At 34.5% G+C, this 20,683-nt stretch overlaps 1 protein-coding gene across 1 annotated transcript in view; it reads right to left on the bottom strand.

Annotated features, from left to right (window-relative positions):
- Positions 1-251: 251 nt before the first annotated feature.
- usp34 (ubiquitin specific peptidase 34) overlaps positions 252-20,683 on the bottom strand; it is a 102,979-nt gene continuing 82,547 nt past the window's right edge. The window contains exons 61-78 of the mRNA XM_056456449.1: positions 19,853-20,006; positions 19,330-19,374; positions 18,952-19,056; positions 17,549-17,696; positions 15,508-15,812; positions 11,058-11,387; positions 10,556-10,713; positions 9,726-9,804; positions 7,824-7,950; positions 7,473-7,580; positions 7,238-7,342; positions 5,614-5,738; positions 5,068-5,191; positions 4,893-4,972; positions 3,498-3,638; positions 2,911-3,057; positions 2,073-2,229; positions 252-1,887 (exon numbers count right to left, since the gene is read on the bottom strand). Coding sequence (XP_056312424.1) covers positions 1,220-1,887; positions 2,073-2,229; positions 2,911-3,057; positions 3,498-3,638; positions 4,893-4,972; positions 5,068-5,191; positions 5,614-5,738; positions 7,238-7,342; positions 7,473-7,580; positions 7,824-7,950; positions 9,726-9,804; positions 10,556-10,713; positions 11,058-11,387; positions 15,508-15,812; positions 17,549-17,696; positions 18,952-19,056; positions 19,330-19,374; positions 19,853-20,006 — 3,106 coding nt within the window. The 3' untranslated portion in view covers positions 252-1,219. The remainder of the gene's footprint in view (positions 1,888-2,072; positions 2,230-2,910; positions 3,058-3,497; positions 3,639-4,892; positions 4,973-5,067; positions 5,192-5,613; positions 5,739-7,237; positions 7,343-7,472; positions 7,581-7,823; positions 7,951-9,725; positions 9,805-10,555; positions 10,714-11,057; positions 11,388-15,507; positions 15,813-17,548; positions 17,697-18,951; positions 19,057-19,329; positions 19,375-19,852; positions 20,007-20,683) is intronic.

The following is a 20,683-nucleotide window of genomic DNA, read 5'->3' as shown; positions in this document are numbered from 1 at the left end:
AAATAGGACACAAATAAACATTTCCTAAAAAGAACTGAAAGTTGCATTACCCTTTTTTTCAACGCTTGAAGACCCTTTTGTGTTTGACCCAGCAATTTTGTCCCTAAAAAAACACTACCAAGTATTCAGTGTGCACTACATAGTATGCTGTACACTAGTACTCTCTTCTGAACACAAGTCACACTCGCAACTGAAAGAAAAAAATAACATCCCACAACTTGTTTGTTTTTTGGACTCGGTTCATAATTAAATCATATTAAAATTTTATTAAGTTATATCCTATATTAAAATAAATCAAAACAGAAAGACTGAGAGAGAAATCAAATACAGAGAACGCAAGAATGACATCCAATAGATTATGGAATGTATTTCGGTAAATAAAATAGAGCTCCAACTGTTCCATCAAATGTGCAAGAATCCGGCCGCAAATGTTCAGAGCCTGAAAGAGCACCTTAAGTTTCTATATACACAACGTAGGTATATATATATACACAGGAGATTTATATATACAGTATACTGCGCTTGAATGGATATATACTGTATACATACATCTTAAAGAAATATATATATATATATTTTATATATATATATATTTTTTAACCATCTCATTTACAAAGCCAGGCAACATCTAGAAGATTCTTTACAGAATCAAGGTTCTTGTGGTTCGTTCTTTCTTTTCAATATACAAAGTAAACATAGTTTTTGATATCCACCACAGAAAAAAACAAACAAAAAAAATAAACAAAAACAAACAAAACAAAAAAAAAAAAAACACGGCAAGGCCATTTCAGCCTCGCGTCCGCAAGTACAAAACTGGCACAGAGGACAATCGTAATAACAACAACAATAATAATAATACACGTGAATAAAAACGCAAATTAAATTATGCACTGATGGGACTAAATGTTGTAAACCTTTTCCCCGTTTCACTGCAGCCTCCAAAAAAACAAACCACTTCAAAACTAATTATAATCAACGACAAAAAAAATTACGATTTTAAAAAACAAGTTAAAAAAACGAAATCTGCCCTCTGACAGGAATTCGCATCCGCTCGCTTCAGTGAATGTATCGAGAGCCACGGCAGCACAGATGAAGAGCGCAGCCAAAGGGCGGAAAGAGAAAAGAAAAGAAAGCAAAAGCTGACGAATCGTACTTCAATTATTCTTAAAAAACAAAACCGCATGGCGGACGCAAGATGTTGAAATGCGCGAGTTTAACGTCACAAAGCCGAGGGTCGACTTCCTCCTTTCCCGTTTGAAAGTTTGGCAACCACTGCGATGGTGGCTTCGACTGTGCGCGACAGCATTTCTAGAGTGTCCTGTGCGGGGGCGTGGCCACAGACACCTGACTCCGCCTCCTGCAGCGTGCAGCTGCGCCCCTCAGCGCTATCCGGCAGACTGGAGAGTAAAAGCACCGAGTCGGCCGAGGAGGAGGAAGAGGAAGTAGAGGGCATTTCCTCTCGTTCTGGCTCTGCCTCCTGATCTGGAGCTTCCTTCCGCTGCTCCTCCTCGTCCTCCTCCTCTCTTGCGCTTACCTGCGGCGGTGGTGGCTCGTCCGCTCGGCTGAAGGCGTCTGGCAGGGATGATGATGATGATGAAGATGAGGATGATGATGATGAAGACGCCTCCATCTTCTTCTCCTCCAGAGATGCGCTGTCTGGAGAGGGCGGGTCGTTCTCTGTTCCCGGGTCGATAAGGGAGGAGTCTCGGGTTTCAGTGTCTGAGGTGCTGGTGGGCGTTAACGCCTCTCCAGGCTCCGCCTTCTGCTCGGAGCATGGAGCCAATGAGGATGAGGTGGAGGCGGGGCAAACACTGCCCTCTACTGGCCGATCTTCAGCACTGCTGCTCACTCGCCGCCGCTTCACTGGAGTCACGCCCTCCTCCTCCACTGCAGACCAGAAAACAACCAGTGACGTTATTAACTAGTACTACACGACTGTCTACATAAATGTACTTCACTGAACATGTACACACAAATATATATATATATATATATATATATATATATATATATATATATATATATGTATATATAAAAGAGTGACGTTGGTGTGTTTGTGCATGTATGAACACCTTTGGCTTTGCGTTCCTTGGCCTCCATCTCCAATGTGCTGCGCTGCTGGAGACACAGCCTGCATTTGACCAGCAGCTCCTGCAGAGCCGGAGCCAGAGCCGCATCCATCTGCTGAGGAGAATACACCGACAGAACCAGCAGCAGCGCACGCAGATCCTACAACACACACACAGAGACAGAGGGATGAACACAGGACTCGAGCTTTAGATACACTGTGTTACTGACTGTGTTATAAACCAGCAGCCAAAAAAATCCAAAACTCCAAAACAAAATTGACAAAATTCACATTTAGAAAATATAAACCTGATAAAAACATGCAAAGTTTGCAGTTTGTCACTTCCGTCTAAATGGATCGATGATTTTTCTTCACATCACCTCATACATCAGTTTCTCATCAAATCTTGACCAATCAAATGCGCTCTGGTGTGTGGTAAGCCCCGCCCCCTTCAAGAGGCTTCACATTTGCTTTTCATTTGAAGTGCTTGTGCTCAACCCCTCTCACTGGCAGAGCCGCGATAAAAACAAAATGCTGTTGGCTGTTTATTAAAAAGGGGAGGAGCTTTCTATGCCCCGCCCTCTCTATGTTTCAATTGAGACTGCGTCAAACATCATATTAAAATAAGCATTGCATGAGACCTTTAAGACCTACAACTCAATATTTCAGTGCATTTAATTTCAGTTTTTGAAATTTAAGACATTTTAAGATTTTTAAGACCCCGCGAACACCTTGATCAGCCACATGTTTACACGGAAAAACAATGACACAGAAGTACGCTGGAAAGAAAATGCGTGTTTTGTGTGAACGGCTCCTAACTCAGGATGTGTATGGACACTCACTGCGTTCAGGAGGCTGCTGGTCTTGCTCAGTTCTGCTCTCTGATTGGTCAGCTCGGGCTGCAGACTGTGGTACTCGTTCAGCAGATTCGTCACCAGCACGTTCACCAGATTCGAGCAGCTCTGACCCGACAAAACCTGCACCTGCACCTGAATACACATAACAATTCACATACAGTATTCAAATATTTCAATTCATTTTCTAATATTTCCCAAGTGATGTTAAACAGAGCGAGGACATTTTCACACCATTTCCTATTATGGTTTTCTCCTGGATAAAGTCGGATTTCTTTTAGTTTGGCTGGAATAAAATAAGTATTTGTTTAAAAAATATGTAAAGGTCAGCATTATTATAAATATATTTTTCAACTTGCTGACAAAACAAACCACTGTTGCCTAATTAAACTTCCCAATTAATCTAATTACGCCTTTAAATGCCACCTTAAGCTGAATACTAGCATCTTAGAAAATAACAAGTCAAATATTATGCACGGTCATCATGGCAAAGATAAAAGAAATCGGTTATTTTAGTGAATAGGGGGTTTTATTTTGAGTAATTGGTGTGTGAGACTGTGCAAGTGTGTGTTTACTTTATGAAGGAAGCAGGTGAGGAAGGAATAGGCGATGGTGTTGTTGAGGAAGTTTCTCTCGTCCATCAGGATGCACTTCATATATTCTCCAAACGCAGGATCCTCACACAGCAGCTTCACACACGACTGAGCCATCGCACACTGACACACACAGACAAGAGATTCCTCATAACTCTAACATCAAACATCTGACTGCATCAAAGCACACTATTTCTAAAAATTATACTTTTTATAAGGTTTTTTAAAACAATATTACATATTTTATTCCTTGGTAAAACTTTTACTTGAATTTTAAAAACATCATAAAGTTTATATGACTCCTATTAGGATTGTTATTATACAAGTACATTATTAGATTAGATTAGAGTAGATTAGGTTAGATTCAACTTTATTGACACATGTAGAAGTACAAGGCAACGAAATGCAGTTTAGGTCTAACCAGGAGTGCAACAGCAGCAAGAGCAGAATACAGGTTTAAGTTATAAAGTGCAAGTATAGAAATTGCTGTTATTATTATTATTAATCTTATTAATATTGTTTAAGATATGCTTTGGTTATTTGTAATGATGTACTTTCACTGTTGCATAATAATTTATATTATTTATTTAAAATAAATCAATAAGAGCGATAACACTAACAACAACTATTGTAATTTATTTAATATTATTACTAATAAAACGTGCTTTTAGTTATCCATAGGTAATGTATTCTCCCTGCTGAAATTTTTTCAAATAAAATAAATATTTAATATATTAATAAATATTTAAAATAATAAATAAAATTAATAAACAATAAAAATAAAAAGCAAATAAGTGTACTATTATTAGTAAAATGTGCTTTTAGTTGCTCATTGGAAATGTATACTCCTGTTGAATAAAATAACAAATAAAGAAATTACTACATAATAAAAAATAAAATAAAAGTGTGAGTATATAATAATAATAATAATATTAATAATCATTATTATTATTATTATTATTATTATTATTATCATCATCATCATTATTAAAATGTGCTTTTAGTTACTCATAGGAAATGTATACTCCTGTTGAATAAAATAACAAATAAAGATATTAATACATAATAAAAAACAAAAAAAAGCAAGTGTGATTATATAATAATAATAATAATAATATTAATAATCATTATTATTATTATTATTATCATCATCATCATTATTAAAATGTGCTTTTAGTTACTCATGGTAAATGTATACTCCATGCTCAATAAAATAACAAAATAATGAAATAAATTGATACTATTAGAAATTTATAACTGAATTTCTAAAAAATAAAAACAAAAAAATAATTTTAATCAAAATAAAATAAAATAAAATAAATAAAAGCAAGTGTGTGTGTGTGTGTATATATGAGGAAGACATCAGAGCCTGCTTACCTGAGATTGTGCAAGTTCAGTCCATAGTTTTGGAAAGAGAGCAAGGTGTAGAGGAAGTCCTTCATATGCGATCAGCACACCTGCACACAGATAAATAAACACTATTAGCATCCGCACACACAAACACACACAGACACAAAAACACACAAAAGCAAGACAGAGAGAAATGTCTTACTCAGCTTCACCAGAGTCTCAGTGAACTTCTCACAGTTGATGGCCACTCTGCAGAGCAGGTGAATGAACTGATGGTACGACAGGAAGTAGTCCAACAACATCCTGTCATACACCTCATCTTTACCCTGCAGGAAACACAAACACACACTGTATGAGTAAAGCTCATCGTGCAAAATGTGTAAACCCATTTCAGTTACCCTTCAAACTGCACAAGTTTAAACTGCAAATAATACATTTGACATTAATGCCTGTATGTGGCAATAAAGCTACGCATGAAGTGTTTTTACACAATGAAAAAACCCTGCCAATTTCACAAAACTGCAAAGGAAATTTAAGTTATAATCGTATTCGAAGTCACATGATAATTTTTTTAAAGAAATGACCATGTGTTTGTAGAAACTCTATTTGTACAGCAACTACTCCACCGCAAACTTCTCTAAAAACCAGATGTTCACTCAGAAACTCAGAATCCTGCTTCAACTACGCAGCTCTCAAAAGTTTATCATCAACATTTGTAAAACATTACTTTTACTGTTCTCGTACGCACCTTACTGGTCTCCACCATGGAGGGTAACAGGCACATGTTGAGCTCGGGTCTGGGAGGACGAATGTTGTTTTTTCCTCCCATCAGCTTGATGTTCTCTCGACAGGGCAGATACGGCCCGAACGACACTGAAAACACACACATATACTGTATCAGGGGTGTATAGCACTGGAGTCACTGTACTTGAATACTGCATTTTTGGCCATGTGTACTTTACACTCTGACCGCTTGTACTTTCACTTTTTTCATTAATTCAAAACTATTAAAACTCATTTTTTGATTAGTATTGAGCATTGCTAAGCACATCATTTAGACAACTTTAAAGTTCTCTCAAGATTTAGATTTTATGACCCCTCGGATTACAGATTTACAAACAGTTGTATCTCGCCTAAATATACAGAATCTCAAATACTAGAATCTTTAATAAAAATAAATAAAAATAACCTTCCCTTCCCCTCCTCAAAATGACTTTTATACACTTCTGGTCACATGGATTGCCTTTAGGGCGGAGCTATCAGTCCTTTAGGGTAGAGCCATCAGTCCTTTAGGCAGGGGCTATTAGTCACTTAGGGGGCGGAGCTATCAGTCCTTTAGGGCAGAGCTATCGGTCATTTAGGGTGGAGCTATCAGCCTTTTAGGGTAGAGTGATTAGGCCTTTGGGCGTGACTAACAGTACTTTAGGGAGGGGCTATTAGTTATTTAGGGGGCAGACCTATCAGTGCATTAGGGCGGAGCTATTAGTCATTTAAGGAGGAGCTATCAGTGCTTTAGGGCAGAGCTATCAGTCCTTTAGAGTGGAGTTATTAGACATTTAGGGCGGAGCAATCATTAATTTAGGGCAGAGCTATCAGTCCTTTGGGGTCATTTAGGGAGGAGTTACAAGTCATTTATGGTGTGCAGTGTGTGTCTATCAGTACTTTAGGGAGGGGCTATCAGTCATTTAGGCCAGAGCTATAAGGTCTTTAGGGTGTGGCTATCAGTACTTAAGAAAGAGGCTATCAGTCCTTTAGGGGTGGAGCTAAAAGCAGGGTTATCCGTCATTCAGGGCGTAACTATCACTTATATAGGGAGGGGCTAGCACTCACTTAGGGCAGGGCTATCATTCATTTAGGGAGGAGCAATCATTATTTAGGGAGGAGCTATCCGTACTTTAGGGCAGAGTTATCAGTCCTTTAGGGCGTGGCTGTCAGAACTTTAGGGCATGGCTATCAGTACTTTAGGGAGGGTCTATCAGTCCTTTAGGGTGGGGCTATTAGCCATTTAGGGAAGGGCTATTAGTAATTTGGGAGGGGCTATCAGTCAATAAGGGGGGCTATCAGCCATTTGGGGTGGAGCTATCAGTGCTTTAGTCTAAGGCTATCAGTGCTGGTCATGTTGCTGCTCTGCCTTTATCCATTCATCAATCTTTTTTTAATTTTGTTAAAGGCCCATCTTCCAACCATCCAACTGGTTCTCAAAGACCAACGTCATGCAATCCCCTACAATTACCTCTCATTTCAGGACAGTTTCAAGTGGATGTACATCACGTCAAAGGTAAAAAGACAACTTCTGCTTCATTGCGACTTTAAGTATTCATTATTGATGAAGTGAACGCCTCTGACTGCTGTGTGTAAAGCTGTGGACTCACTGGGGATGTTGCTGTGATGGTAGGTGCAGTGGTTGTGCTGCAGGAAGGGCACGAGGGTGTGCAGGAAGTCATGAGGACTCAAGAGCACCAGCTCCTTTAGCACATCTGAGAACACACACACACACACACACACACACACACACAAACACACACACACACACACACACACACACACACACATGTTCAGTTCACATTCATCTGCTACTGTGCTAACCATGTGGATGTGGAGACTCACCCAGACAGGCGTTACGCAGCTCTGGAGGGCTGTAGGAGTTCAGCAGCGTCAGCAGTTTATGAGCAAAGTCAATCCTCTCCTGCCACTGGATCAAAGCCTGCTTCACATCTACACATGCACAAAAATCAGAGATTATTTGCTGCATTATGGGTAATCGAGTACCTCTGCAATGCATTATGGGGGAGTACTTTAGACTGGATTGTTCAAGTGCATTATGTGTAATCCTGTACTTTTGCATTGCATTATGAAAGAGTTCTTTAAAATTGATTATGCAAGTGCATTATGGGTAATCGAGTACTTAGTTTGGAGTCGACCAACTCCAGCTGTGGTGTATTGTGGGTAATGCTTTACCTTTGCGCTGTAAGTAGGGTCGTGTCGCCTTTAAAACAGACAGGAAAATGGACAGCAGCTCCACAAGATCACCAGTCACATGACATGCGGTGGCCTCGTGGTACATCATGTGCAGGGTGTTGAAGGACTATACACACGCACACGCGCGCACACACACACGCACATGCTCAGTTAAACAAGACAGCCCTTAAAACATGTATTTACACAGACATCAGTCATTTAAATATTTACCTTATTCTGAATAAAACAATATGATGATTAAGATGTTTGCATGAGAGAAGATTCATTTTATGTTCCTGTTTTACATGTTATAGTGCATCCATTTCCATCTGAACACAAACATTTCTTGAAACAATACATGTATTGATGAAAAACTATTGGAATCTGCTAATCAAAAACATGATCATTGATGTCTGGACGTGGCCTAATACGAGAACACTCCACATCTTAATCTGATGATCGGAGTATGACTTGATCCAGATTTAGGTAGTCAAAAATCTCTTAATTCTGAATCAGAGTATTATCTTAACAGTGTTAGGATCAGAATGTACTAGTGCAACCCTCTGACTGTTGACAACTGGCTGTGTGATGCAACATGCTTTATTCATTTGGGAAATATTAGGTTTACAATAAAAGGCAATTCCAGTACTTTTTCTAAGACATAAAACCATTTTAGATTTTATTTTTTTGCCTCAGAGTATGCGAATATTTCTACAGACTGTAAATCTACGTTTTTTAGTGTACTTATAAAGAGTGTACTTTAAATATATTGTATAAGTGTCTGTAGATTGTACATTTATAATGTTTGCTTGTTGAGGAACACATGTACAAGGGTTACATTTTAACAATGCAACATGTATTTTATATATAATTGACACTATAACTGTGCTTTGTTATTTATTTTAATTAACATATATACATTTTGTTTTGTAAAATGCTATTTCATTTGGTTTACAAGGGAAGAGTTGGGAATAATATTTGTTTCTATTTTCCTTTTGTTTCTATTTGTTTCAATTTTCCTCCCCTACATTTTACAAGGGTTATTTCTAAATTGTACTGATCCAACATGTATTTTATACAAAATTGACACTGTAACTTTGCTTTTTAATTGAACTTAATCTAATTTACTTAATCTAATCTCATTTAATTGAATCTTGTCTAATTTAATTTAATTACATTTAATTTAATTTAGCGTGATTACAGTTTCATTTTGGTTATGGGGAATTGTTTAGAAAAAATATTTGTTTTTATTTTCCTGTTGATGTACGTGTATGTTGTACAAGAGTTATTTCTAAATTGTACTGATCCAACATGTATTTTATACATAATTGACACTGTAACTTTGCTTTTTAATTGAATTTAAACTAACATCTAAACTAATTTAATCTAATTTAATTTAATCTAGTATAGTCTAATCTAATTACATTTGATTTACTTTAGTGTACAATTTCATTTTATTTATGGGAAATTTTAGATTTTCCTGTACAGCTATCCTACTATTCACCTTATTCTCCGCGTATGAGTGGGCGCAGCCATTTGAATCATTTTGGCACGAGACTTCCTCCGGTCTCATTCACTTCCATTCATTTTTAGACGTTAAAAACAGCTTGTTTTGCTGCTTGATGTTGCAAACTGATATTTTCTTATTATATTATTCTATTTTGTCTGTATTGTCATGCAAATACTTGTTTGTAGAGTAAGTAGTTTAACCGTTTTCTGCCGTTTATTATTCATAGTCATTTCTCCCATTGGCAGCTGAATCGGAAGTTCTAAAACAATCGCAAAAACGAGCGCACTTCCGCATTGAAGAATAAGGTCAATAGTTTGTAAATGTTTGATAAACAGATAAAAAAAGACAAATATAGTTGTCTATGTAAATGTCCTGAGTGAAAGTATGAATACCTCGGTCATGAGGATGAGTCCTCTGTTGAACACCACTAGCAGTCTGTCCTCATCGTTCTCCAGCAGAATCCGGAAGGCACTGAGAGTATACAGAGAGGCGCTCAGGATCAACAAATGCTGGTAAATACTTTCTGAGACTGTTAAGAGCGTGCGCACCAAATGTCCCCACAAGTTTAGCAATACCAGCAAATTTTGACCTCATTGGGACATTTGAGGAAAACAGCTCATAAAGCACACAGAATAAAGTAGTTTGAAAATATAAAATGTAGATTGATTCCTAAAAAGGTTGCGTTAGGTGTAAAGTATGAGGAAGAGGGAGGGATTATACAGTCCTTACAGTATAAAAATCATTATATCAATGGGAAGTTCCCATGAGGATGGCTGTAAATAGGCCTGTCATGATAAGAAACTTTGTCGTGTGCTATATTGTCACAGAAACTGTTGTGATAAGCGATATTACTGCTATTTTGAGATCATTATTATGCCACTGATTATATAATGATTACATAACAGCATAATAATACAAATAGTCATAAACACTTTAAAATACTTATCATACCTAAGGTTATTTAAACTCTATAATGTGATGTTAAAAGCTAAATGTCGTATGATATATACTATTAAATGTCCTATTAGGTAAATGTCCAATTATAAATGCTAACACCAGTGAGGCAGAACGTAAATGTCATTATAAAATGGCTTTAACGTTATTTGTGAATTCATAAACATATATAGCAATGGCAAAAAATGATTGAGGTCATCTGCAAGTACTACACGATAAGTCGATATGTTGATTATTGTGACGGGTCTAGCTGTACAATTGTGTGTACCTGATGAGTGTGGTCCAGCAGGAGCGTCCGTCCAGACAGCGCAGGTAACAGCTGATGGTGGTCTTCTTGAACTGCTTGACGTCCTCCAGCTCTTCCTCCCTCATATCAGGCCTCTGAGCCACAAACAACTGCATCAGGTTGAAGAGCTCCTCCACCGCCTGCAGAGCCAGCAAAACAAGCAGATTAGGAAGATCTCTAAATAATCACCTGACTCTGAAGATTCAAGTAATAATGCTAATAAATAAAATCATGTATTAAAACTGATTTATTTAGCTTAGTTTTAGCTCGAGGTTCACCTAACAGAGAGGTGGGGATGAAGATAGTAAAGCCTCCATGTGATTGGTCATATTTGGATAAAATTATACATATTAATTTAATGTATTGCACTTCCTTGCGATATGGAAATTGCAAATACTATTATTGCAGCAACACTAATTTTTGTATATATTGTGCCTCTCTCCTCTGGATCTCCTAAAGTAAGTGCAGTGGTGGTTTTGCTCACCCCGGGGTACTGGCTGGCGTGGGGCGTGAGGTTCTTGAAGGCCCACTGTATGTTCTGATGTGATGCCAGCTGGCGGGTGAAGGCGGGCGACTGCTCGCAGCACATGCGCAGGATGGCGTAATACGCCGGCAGCATCCCGCGGTTGAACAGCACTACCTCCTGGTCATCATGATCTGCTAAAATGTAGTTGAACGCAATGTTTTTAGTCACCACTGGGTTCTGGATGATGAGGCGCACGTTCTCGCTGCAGTCCACGCAGACGTTATACCAGAACGACAGCAGAGCTTGCTTGTTGTGATTGGTGGCGATGGCCGGCTCTGATAACTTGGGCTGCAAGACAAAGGGAGAAATGTAAGAGTAGGTCTGTCTTTAGAGCATCTATATTGATAACTTGGGCTGCAAGACAAAGGGAGAAATGTACACTACATGGATACGAAGCTCGTCAAATAAGGCGGAGCTCCAGGTGACACCTTATCAATAGTGTAATCGCCACAAACCAATGGCAGCTCAAAGGTGCTTTGGAAGCAAAACAAACTACCCCAAAAACTATGCTTAGGTGAGCTGATTTAAACTGCTGAAACAAACTCAAATCAATCTTAATTTGGGCCGGATTTTTGTTTTTTTGTATTTTATTTTATTTGAAGTATTTAAGATTTCATCTGCTGTCTGAGCTTTCCATGTGTTTTTACACCTTCCTTTCTTCGTGTGTTCAATACCTTTTCACAGTGTAATTTCATTACACATAACTTCATTTATTAAATTAATTACTTTTGTTTTCTTTGCATGTATGCAAGTGTAGGTCTGGCACCATTTTTAAATAACTGATAGAGCAGGGGATCTCAATCTCGGTCCTGCAGGGCTGGTGTCCTGCAGATTTTAGCTCCAACCCCACTCAGACACACATGGGCTAGCTAATCAAGCTCTTACTAGGCTTTCTAGAAACGTCCTTGCAGGTGTGTTGAGGCAAGTTGGAGCTAAAATCTGCAGGACAACGAACCTCCAGGACAGAGTTTGAGAACCCCTGTGATAGAGGCTATTTGATCTAACTGCAGTTGTTTCAGACCACGGTGATTGCCTGCCGCAACTTTCACTAAACATGAACACTGTGTTCAAATGCACAAGCAGCTTTACATTCCCTTCTAAATTTGCGATAGATTTGGATATCTCATGGATTAGCGGGATACCCTTGGTAGATGCTCTATTGAGAGGTAATTAGCGGTATTGATCATTTATAAACACTGACAAGTTAAAATGTATACAATTTATTTTAATTTTGTTACTTATTTTGACTGGAATTTAAATGTGTTAATTATTGAACTTAAATGTGTTAATTATTGAATTTAAATGTGTTAATTATTAAACTTAAATGTGTTAATTATTGAACTTAAATGTGTTAATTATTGAATTTAAATGTGTTAATTATTGAACTTAAATGTGTAAATTATTGAACTTAAATGTGTTAATTATTGAATTTAAATGTGTTAATTATTGAATTTAAATGTGTTAATTATTGAACTTAAATGTGTAAATTATTGAATTTAAATGTGTTAATTATTGAATTTAAATGTGTTAATTATTGAATTTAAATGTGTTAATTATTGAATTTAAATGTGTTAATTATTGAATTTAAATGTGTTAATTATTGAACTTAAATGTGTAAATTATTGAATTTAAATGTGTTAATTATTGAACTTAAGTGTGTTAATTATTGAATTTAAATGTGTTAATTATTAAACTTAAATGTGTTAATTATTGAACTTAAATGTGTTAATTATTGAATTTAAATGTGTTAATTATTGAACTTAAATGTGTAAATTATTGAACTTAAATGTGTTAATTATTGAATTTAAATGTGTTAATTATTGAATTTAAATGTGTTAATTATTGAACTTAAATGTGTAAATTATTGAATTTAAATGTGTTAATTATTGAATTTAAATGTGTTAATTATTGAATTTAAATGTGTTAATTATTGAATTTAAATGTGTTAATTATTGAATTTAAATGTGTTAATTATTGAACTTAAATGTGTAAATTATTGAATTTAAGTGTGTTAATTATTGAACTTAAGTGTGTTAATTATTGAATTTAAATGTGTTAATTATTAAACTTAAATGTGTTAATTATTGAACTTAAATGTGTTAATTATTGAATTTAAATGTGTTAATTATTGAACTTAAATGTGTAAATTATTGAACTTAAATGTGTTAATTATTGAATTTAAATGTGTTAATTATTGAATTTAAATGTGTTAATTATTGAACTTAAATGTGTAAATTATTGAATTTAAATGTGTTAATTATTGAATTTAAATGTGTTAATTATTGAATTTAAATGTGTTAATTATTGAATTTAAATGTGTTAATTATTGAATTTAAATGTGTTAATTATTGAACTTAAATGTGTTAATTATTGAACTTAAATGTGTTAATTATTGAACTTAAATGTGTTAATTATTGAACTTAAATGTGTAAATTATTGAACTTAAATGTGTTAATTATTGAACTTAAATGTGTTAATTATTGAACTTAAATGTGTAAATTATTGAACTTAAATGTGTTAATTATTGAATTTAAATGTGTTAATTATTGAATTTAAATGTGTTAATTATTGAATTTAAATGTGTTAATTATTGAATTTAAATGTGTAAATTATTGAATTTAAATGTGTTAATTATTGAACTTAAATGTGTTAATTATTGAACTTAAATTTGTTAATTATTAAATTTAAATGTGTTAATTATTGAATTTAAATGTGTTAATTATTCAATTTAAATGTGTTAATTATTGAATTTAAATGTGTTAATTATTGAATTTAAATGTGTTAATTATTGAATTTAAATGTGTTAATTATTAAATTTAAATGTGTTAATTATTGAACTTAAATGTGTTAATTATTGAACTTAAATGTGTTAATTATTGAACTTAAACGTGTTAATTATTGAATTTAAATGTGTTAATTATTGAATTTAAATGTGTTAATTATTGAATTTAAATGTGTTAATTATTGAATTTAAATGTGTTAATTATTGAATTTAAATGTGTTAATTATTGAACTTAAATGTGTTAATTATTCAATTTAAATGTGTTAATTATTCAATTTAAATGTGTTAATTATTCAATTTAAATGTGTTAATTATTGAATTTAAATGTGTTAATTATTGAATTTAAATGTGTTAATTATTGAATTTAAATGTGTTAATTATTGAATTTAAATGTGTTAATTATTGAACTTAAATGTGTTAATTATTGAATTTAAATGTGTTAATTATTGAATTTAAATGTGTTAATTATTAAACTTAAATGTGTTAATTATTGAACTTAAATGTGTTAATTATTGAACTTAAATGTGTTAATTATTGAACTTAAATGTGTTAATTATTGAATTTAAATGTGTTAATTATTGAATTTAAATGTGTTAATTATTGAACTTAAATGTGTTAATTATTGAACTTAAATGTTTTAATTATTGAATTTAAATGTGTTACTTATTGAATTTAAATGTGTTAATTATTGAATTTAAATGTGTTAATTATTCAATTTAAATGTGTTAATTATTTAATTTAAATGTGTTAATTATTTAATTTAAATGTGTTAATTATTGAATTTAAATGTGTTAATTATTGAACTTAAATGTGTTAATTATTGAACTTAAATGTGTTAATTATTGAATTTAAATGTGTTAATTATTCAATTTAAATGTGTTAATTATTCAATTTAAATGTGTTAATTATTGAATTTAAATGTGTTAATTATTAAATTTAAATGTGTTAATTATTGAACTTAAATGTGTTAATTATTGAACTTAAATGTGTTAATTATTCAATTTAAATGTGTTAATTATTGAATTTAAATGTGTTAATTATTGAATTTAAATGTGTTAATTATTAAATTTAAATGTGTTAATTATTTAATTTAAATGTGTTAATTATTAAATTTAAATGTGTTAATTATTGAATTTAAATGTGTTAATTATTGAATTTAAATGTGTTAATTAATGAATTTAAATGTGTTAATTATTTAATTTAAATGTGTTAATTATTTAATTTAATTTTAATTATTTTGAGTACAATGCTACATCTAGCACACTGCCCTCTTCAAATCAGACAAGGATACAGTTTCGGCTAGAATAAAAGCAATTTTATATTTATTTAAACTTTAAGGTCAATATTATAAGCCCCCTTAAGCTATATATATCAATATATAAAGCAATATTTTGATTGTCTACAGAACAAACCACTGTTATACAATGACTTGCCTAATTATCCTAACTTGCCTAATTAACCTAGTTATACCTTTAAATGCCACTTTAAGCTAAATTTTAGTATCTTGAAAAATATCTAGTCAAATGTTATGTGCTGTCATCATGGCAAAGATAAAATATGTTTAACCTAATTCGACTTTCAACATGCACTTTAAGCTAGCATCTGTTTGATCATTATGTGTTTTACCTGGAAGAGGTTCCAGAGGTCCATGAAGTAGCTGGAGAACATCAGCTTCTCAGTTTTGGAGATGAGGCAGTAGGTCATGAAGCTGAAGTACTGCACCAGTTTGGTGGTCCCGTGAACAGGCACGTCCACGTAGAGTTTAGCCCGACCCAGCAGGCCCAGAAGCAGATTATAGACCTGATGCAGAACCACGGTGGTGTCGGGGCTGAGCGGGAGGTCCCGCGTGGGGATGTGGAGAGAGCGTGTGGAGCGAAACATCTGACGGAAAGAGTTACTCGGGATGAGGGACACCAGCAGATACGCCGCAGCTGACACACACACAGAGAGAGAGAGAGAGAGAGAGAGAGAGAGAGAGAGAGAGAGAGAGAGAGAGAGAGAGAGAGAGAGAGAGAGAGAGAGAGAGAGAGAGAGAGAGAGAGAGAGAGAGAGAGAGAGAGAGAGAGAGAGAGAGAGAGAGAGAGAGAGAGAGAGAGAGAGAGAGAGAGAGAGAGAGAGAGAGAGCGGATTTACATTATTATACTGTAGAAAAATAACAAAAGGCTTGCTGTAAAATATGTTTATTTTTTCTTTCAAGGACAGCTAATTTTAGAAGTCCACTAAAAACAAAACTTCATACATCTTTAAAGAGGATCAAGTATGCAGAATCCAGGGGCGGATTTTTTGATTTGGTGGTCATAATCAATTCCAGCCAAGGGGCACGACAGTCTTAAAATGCTCCCTTTTTAATTTTATTTATTTATTTATATGAGTGTTTTTTCTCTCTCCTTTTCTTCGTTTAACATTAATGTAATGTAATCTCTACATTTTAAATGATTAAATCTTTACCTGATTTGACTGCTGGACTGCTCCATTATAAAGGGTGGGGGACACATTTGCATAGATGTAATATTTAAGGTTAAAATTTGATTTGTTAAACCCTTACCATACACAATACAACCCAAAACAATGCTATAAACAATTTATAGGTATAATTTATACTTCTAGGCATTTATTGAAGGCCCCCAGATTTCCTGGTGCCCTTAGCGGCTGCTTACACCTCGATTATTGGTTAAATCCGCCCCTGCAGAGGTCAATACATTTTTTTAATTAAATTTTTCATTTGTTTTTTGTGTGACGTGGTCTTGTAAGACATCATTGCCACCTAATGCTATTCCTGACAACAGCCTTATTTTTATGTGGACACCTGCAATGGTGTTTCTGATAAATTAATAAATCCGATAGCATACACAGCATGTCACTGTTAGATATAATCAATGTTATATACAGTATAATGTTTATGCTCTAAAAGTCAGGATGGCCCCTTTAATGCTATTTAAAGCATATCGTGACATTTATTCATTCTGTATGTAGTTTAAATATTTAAATATGAAAATAATCTAATATTTTGAGGATGCTGTTATATAAATTTCATTTAGTATTTTTTATTGATCAAAAAGCTTTTAAATGGAAATACTGGAATTGTCCTTTTTGATCAATGTAATATTAATTAATTAAAAAATTAATCAGTAGAACTGATTTCAACACTGATAATTATCAGATTTTCTTAAAACGTTCAAAACATCATTAAAATGCACTGAAGAGCAGAGTAAAAATGCTAAAAATTAAGTTTTACATCACACAAATGAACTACACTTATTTGTGTGACTTTAATACATGTTAAAATGTATTTACATAGAAAAACCTACTTTAAATTCCAATAATTTTTCATAAAAGTTTTGTGCAATATTAAACAATGTAAAGCTGACCTTAGAAATGCAAAGTCTCTTCCCATTTTTAAACCGATACTCAATTTGGTTCTTTTAGGATTGCTTTTAATTCATCTGCTTTCTATTATCTGTTTTAATCTACTATATGTTGTATCTTTAATGTATGTTGTCTTGATTTGAGAAATAAACATATAACTTTTATAATTATTAATATAATATTTACTGTATTTTTGATCAAATCAGTGCAGTCTGGCTGAGCAAAAGTCACTTCTTACAAAAACATTCAACTATTCTTGAGATAAAATGTGCATATGTGTATGGATTAAAGGGCTCCTTACAGGTTCGCACACGCGGGTAGTTGTGCGCCAGCAGGAATCTCTCCACCCAGTTCTCCATGTTCTGCAGGACCCAGCTGTGTGCCAGTTTATTACGCGGTGTCTGAACGGCCAACCAGTCCAAACACTGAGACGGGTTATACTCGATCACCTGACACACACACACACACACACACAAACACTCAGATCAGTGAGATGGACAAAGGTCCTCAACACGGGGCGTTCTCCAAACCAACATTCATCACTGACAATAATGTCTCAGACACAGCACATACAAATGAGTTTTAAACACGCCACAATTTTCCTGAAATTTATTTCTAAAAAAGTTGAGGTGAAGTTGACTGAAGGGTGTCATTTAACTTGATGTTGATGTGAAGGGTATTGCTCAAATCTTTTCTGCGATCACCTGAACCCCTGTGAACAAAACCTGGACCCCCTTTTCTTCTTTGCATTTCAGTTGTGTTCACGATTTTGTTTGAATATGTAAGATTTCAGCTGCTGTCTGGGCTTTCCATGTCATTTTACACTTCCCTTTCTTCATGTGTTCGATACTTTTTCCCTGTGTCATTCCATTTTATTACATATAACTTCATTTTTAAACTAATTACTTCTGTTTTCTTAGTATGTCTGGATTTCGTTGGTTGTTACAGACATCTGGTGAAAAAATATAAATATACGAGTCACCGCAAAGGGTCTGAATACTTTGGACTGTGTGATATTTCTGTTTTTCTTTTTTAATAAATCTGCAAAAATGTTAAAAAAAAATCTGTGTTTTTTTTTTAAATAACTACTTTTTAGGTTTTTTTCTCACTTTTTTATTGTGATAGGACAGTGGAGAACAGACAGGAAAGCACTGGGAGCAGAGAAAGGGAAAGGATCGGCATAGGACTTCAAGCTGGGGATCGAACTCGGGTCGCCGCGAGCACAATAGTGCTATATGTCAGCGCATTTAACCACTAGGCTATCGGCACTAACAAGAATTCTGTATTTTTCTGTCAATATGGGGTGCTGTTCGTACATTTTCGAGGGAAAAATTTACTTAAATGATTTTAGCATATGGCTGCAATATAACAAGAGTGAAAATTAAGGGGGTCTGAATACTTTCCGTACCCACTGTGTGTGTGTGTGTGTGTGTATGTGTGTGTGTGCGTGTGTGTGTGTGTATAATATACAGGGTGGGCCATTTACATGGATACACCTTAATAAACTTTTTGGGAATTTCACAAGAAAAACAATGGTGTGCTTAGTTTTAACGTAACTTTATTCCTTCATGAGTTATTTACAAGCCCCTTCACATATACTAACGTGCCTTTAACAGGACATTAATATCACCAACCATTCCCATTTTATTAAGGTGTATCTATATAAATGGCCCACCCTGTATATACAGGACAGGACAGATTTACCTCCCAGATCCTCTGCAGGATGTAGGACGCAAATGAAGGCATTCCTGGAGGACCAGCAGCAAACTCCATCAGCATCGTCAGCAGCTTGAAGAACGGGTTGGCTGCCTGTAAGATGCCCACACACAGACAGATTCATCTCATCATATAAACTACTTCACATTTCTGATTGAAAAAAATGCATGTTAATGAACTGGAAGTCATCTCAACAAACGCATTTCCTACTCTAAAGACTCTCTAGAGTATCTACCTTCCTTTTCTTAGTTGCATGTTTTTGATAAAAGAAAAAAGAAGTGTAACGTTTGTACAGCCCGATTAGTTTTACATATAGGTGAATGTTCTGTAATACTATAAGAGTAACAGCAGGAGATCGACTCTTACCTCTGGAGTGAGTTTAGCGATGGAGGTGAACAGCATCGAGACGATCTACAACAAGCAGGGGAATTTATATGTTAGACCCTGTTTACCTGAAGAACAAAGACTGACACGTTGAACTAAACACGAAGCTACCATTAAAAAGTTGTCATCAAAAGTGTCTTCTTTTGAATGAATTTAACACTTAATTAGCAAAGATACATTAAAACTGATTAAAAAAATTATACATTTATAATTTAAAGCTAGGCCAAATTAAGCAGGAACCCTAATACGAGACTTTCAAAAACATTTACAAATCATAAAGATCCTAAACATTTCTACAGCAGTGTACATCTGACAAAACTACCCTGCTGGGATATCCAAGGAATAAAACAAGTCTTTTTCAAGTTTTTCAAATGAATTTTCATGTATAATTCCAACAAAAACAAAACACCATTACACACAAAACTAAACACAACACAAAAAAATAATGAGATTAACAAAAAGATATTTAGTTTGTGCCGTCTCCTCTTGAGTGTGTGTGTCTTACGTGTTCGGCCAGGCGGTTGTTGTATCTGCAGAGGCTGAATATGAGGTTGCAGGTCTGTCTGATGTTAATGCTGTCTCTGATGTGCTGGAACAGGAAAGGGAAGCCTTTTCCTCCGGTCAGAGCAGCCATATCACTCTGAGACAGAGTCAAGTGTCTGCAGACAGTTATGGGGTCAAATATGAGCCGTTTTTGGGTGAAATATGAGAGAATTTAATGTGAAATAGTAGCAGTTTTGGAGTGAAATATGAAATTTGGGGTTAAATACAAGCGGATTTAACATGAAATATGAGCCATCTTTTGGGAGGTTTAATATAGGCCATTATGCAATTAAATATGAGTGAATTTATGGTGAAATATGAGCATTTTTTGGCCTGAAATATATGCTATTTTGGGGTAAAATATAAGCTTTTTTGGGCTTGAGTATAAGGTGTTTGGGGGTAAAATATGAGCCGTTTTGGTGTAAAATTTTAGTAATTTTCTGGTGAAATATGAGCATTTTTTGAGCCAGAAATAGATGCCATTTTCGATGAAAAAAAATGCTTTTTGGGGGAAAATATGAGCAATATCGGGGTGAAATATGGGTCAAATTTGAGAAGTTTCCTGGTAATATATGAGCATTTTTTGGGATGAAATATATGCAGTTTTAAGTGAAATATGAGCTTTTTTTGCCTGAAATATAAGCCGTTTTGGGCTGAAAATTTTACTTTTTGGGGCTGAATTATAAGCCATTTTGGGGTGAAATATGACACATTTTTGGGGTAAAATATAAGCAAATTTAGCGTGAAATATGAGGCATTTTGAGCTGAAATATGAGCAGTTGTTGTGCTTGTA

Source organism: Danio aesculapii, chromosome 1, assembly GCF_903798145.1.
Source record: "Danio aesculapii chromosome 1, fDanAes4.1, whole genome shotgun sequence".
NCBI classification, from domain to species: domain Eukaryota; kingdom Metazoa; phylum Chordata; class Actinopteri; order Cypriniformes; family Danionidae; genus Danio; species Danio aesculapii.
Note: the sequence above shows the minus strand (reverse complement) of the source record. Positions and strands in the feature narration are given on the sequence as shown.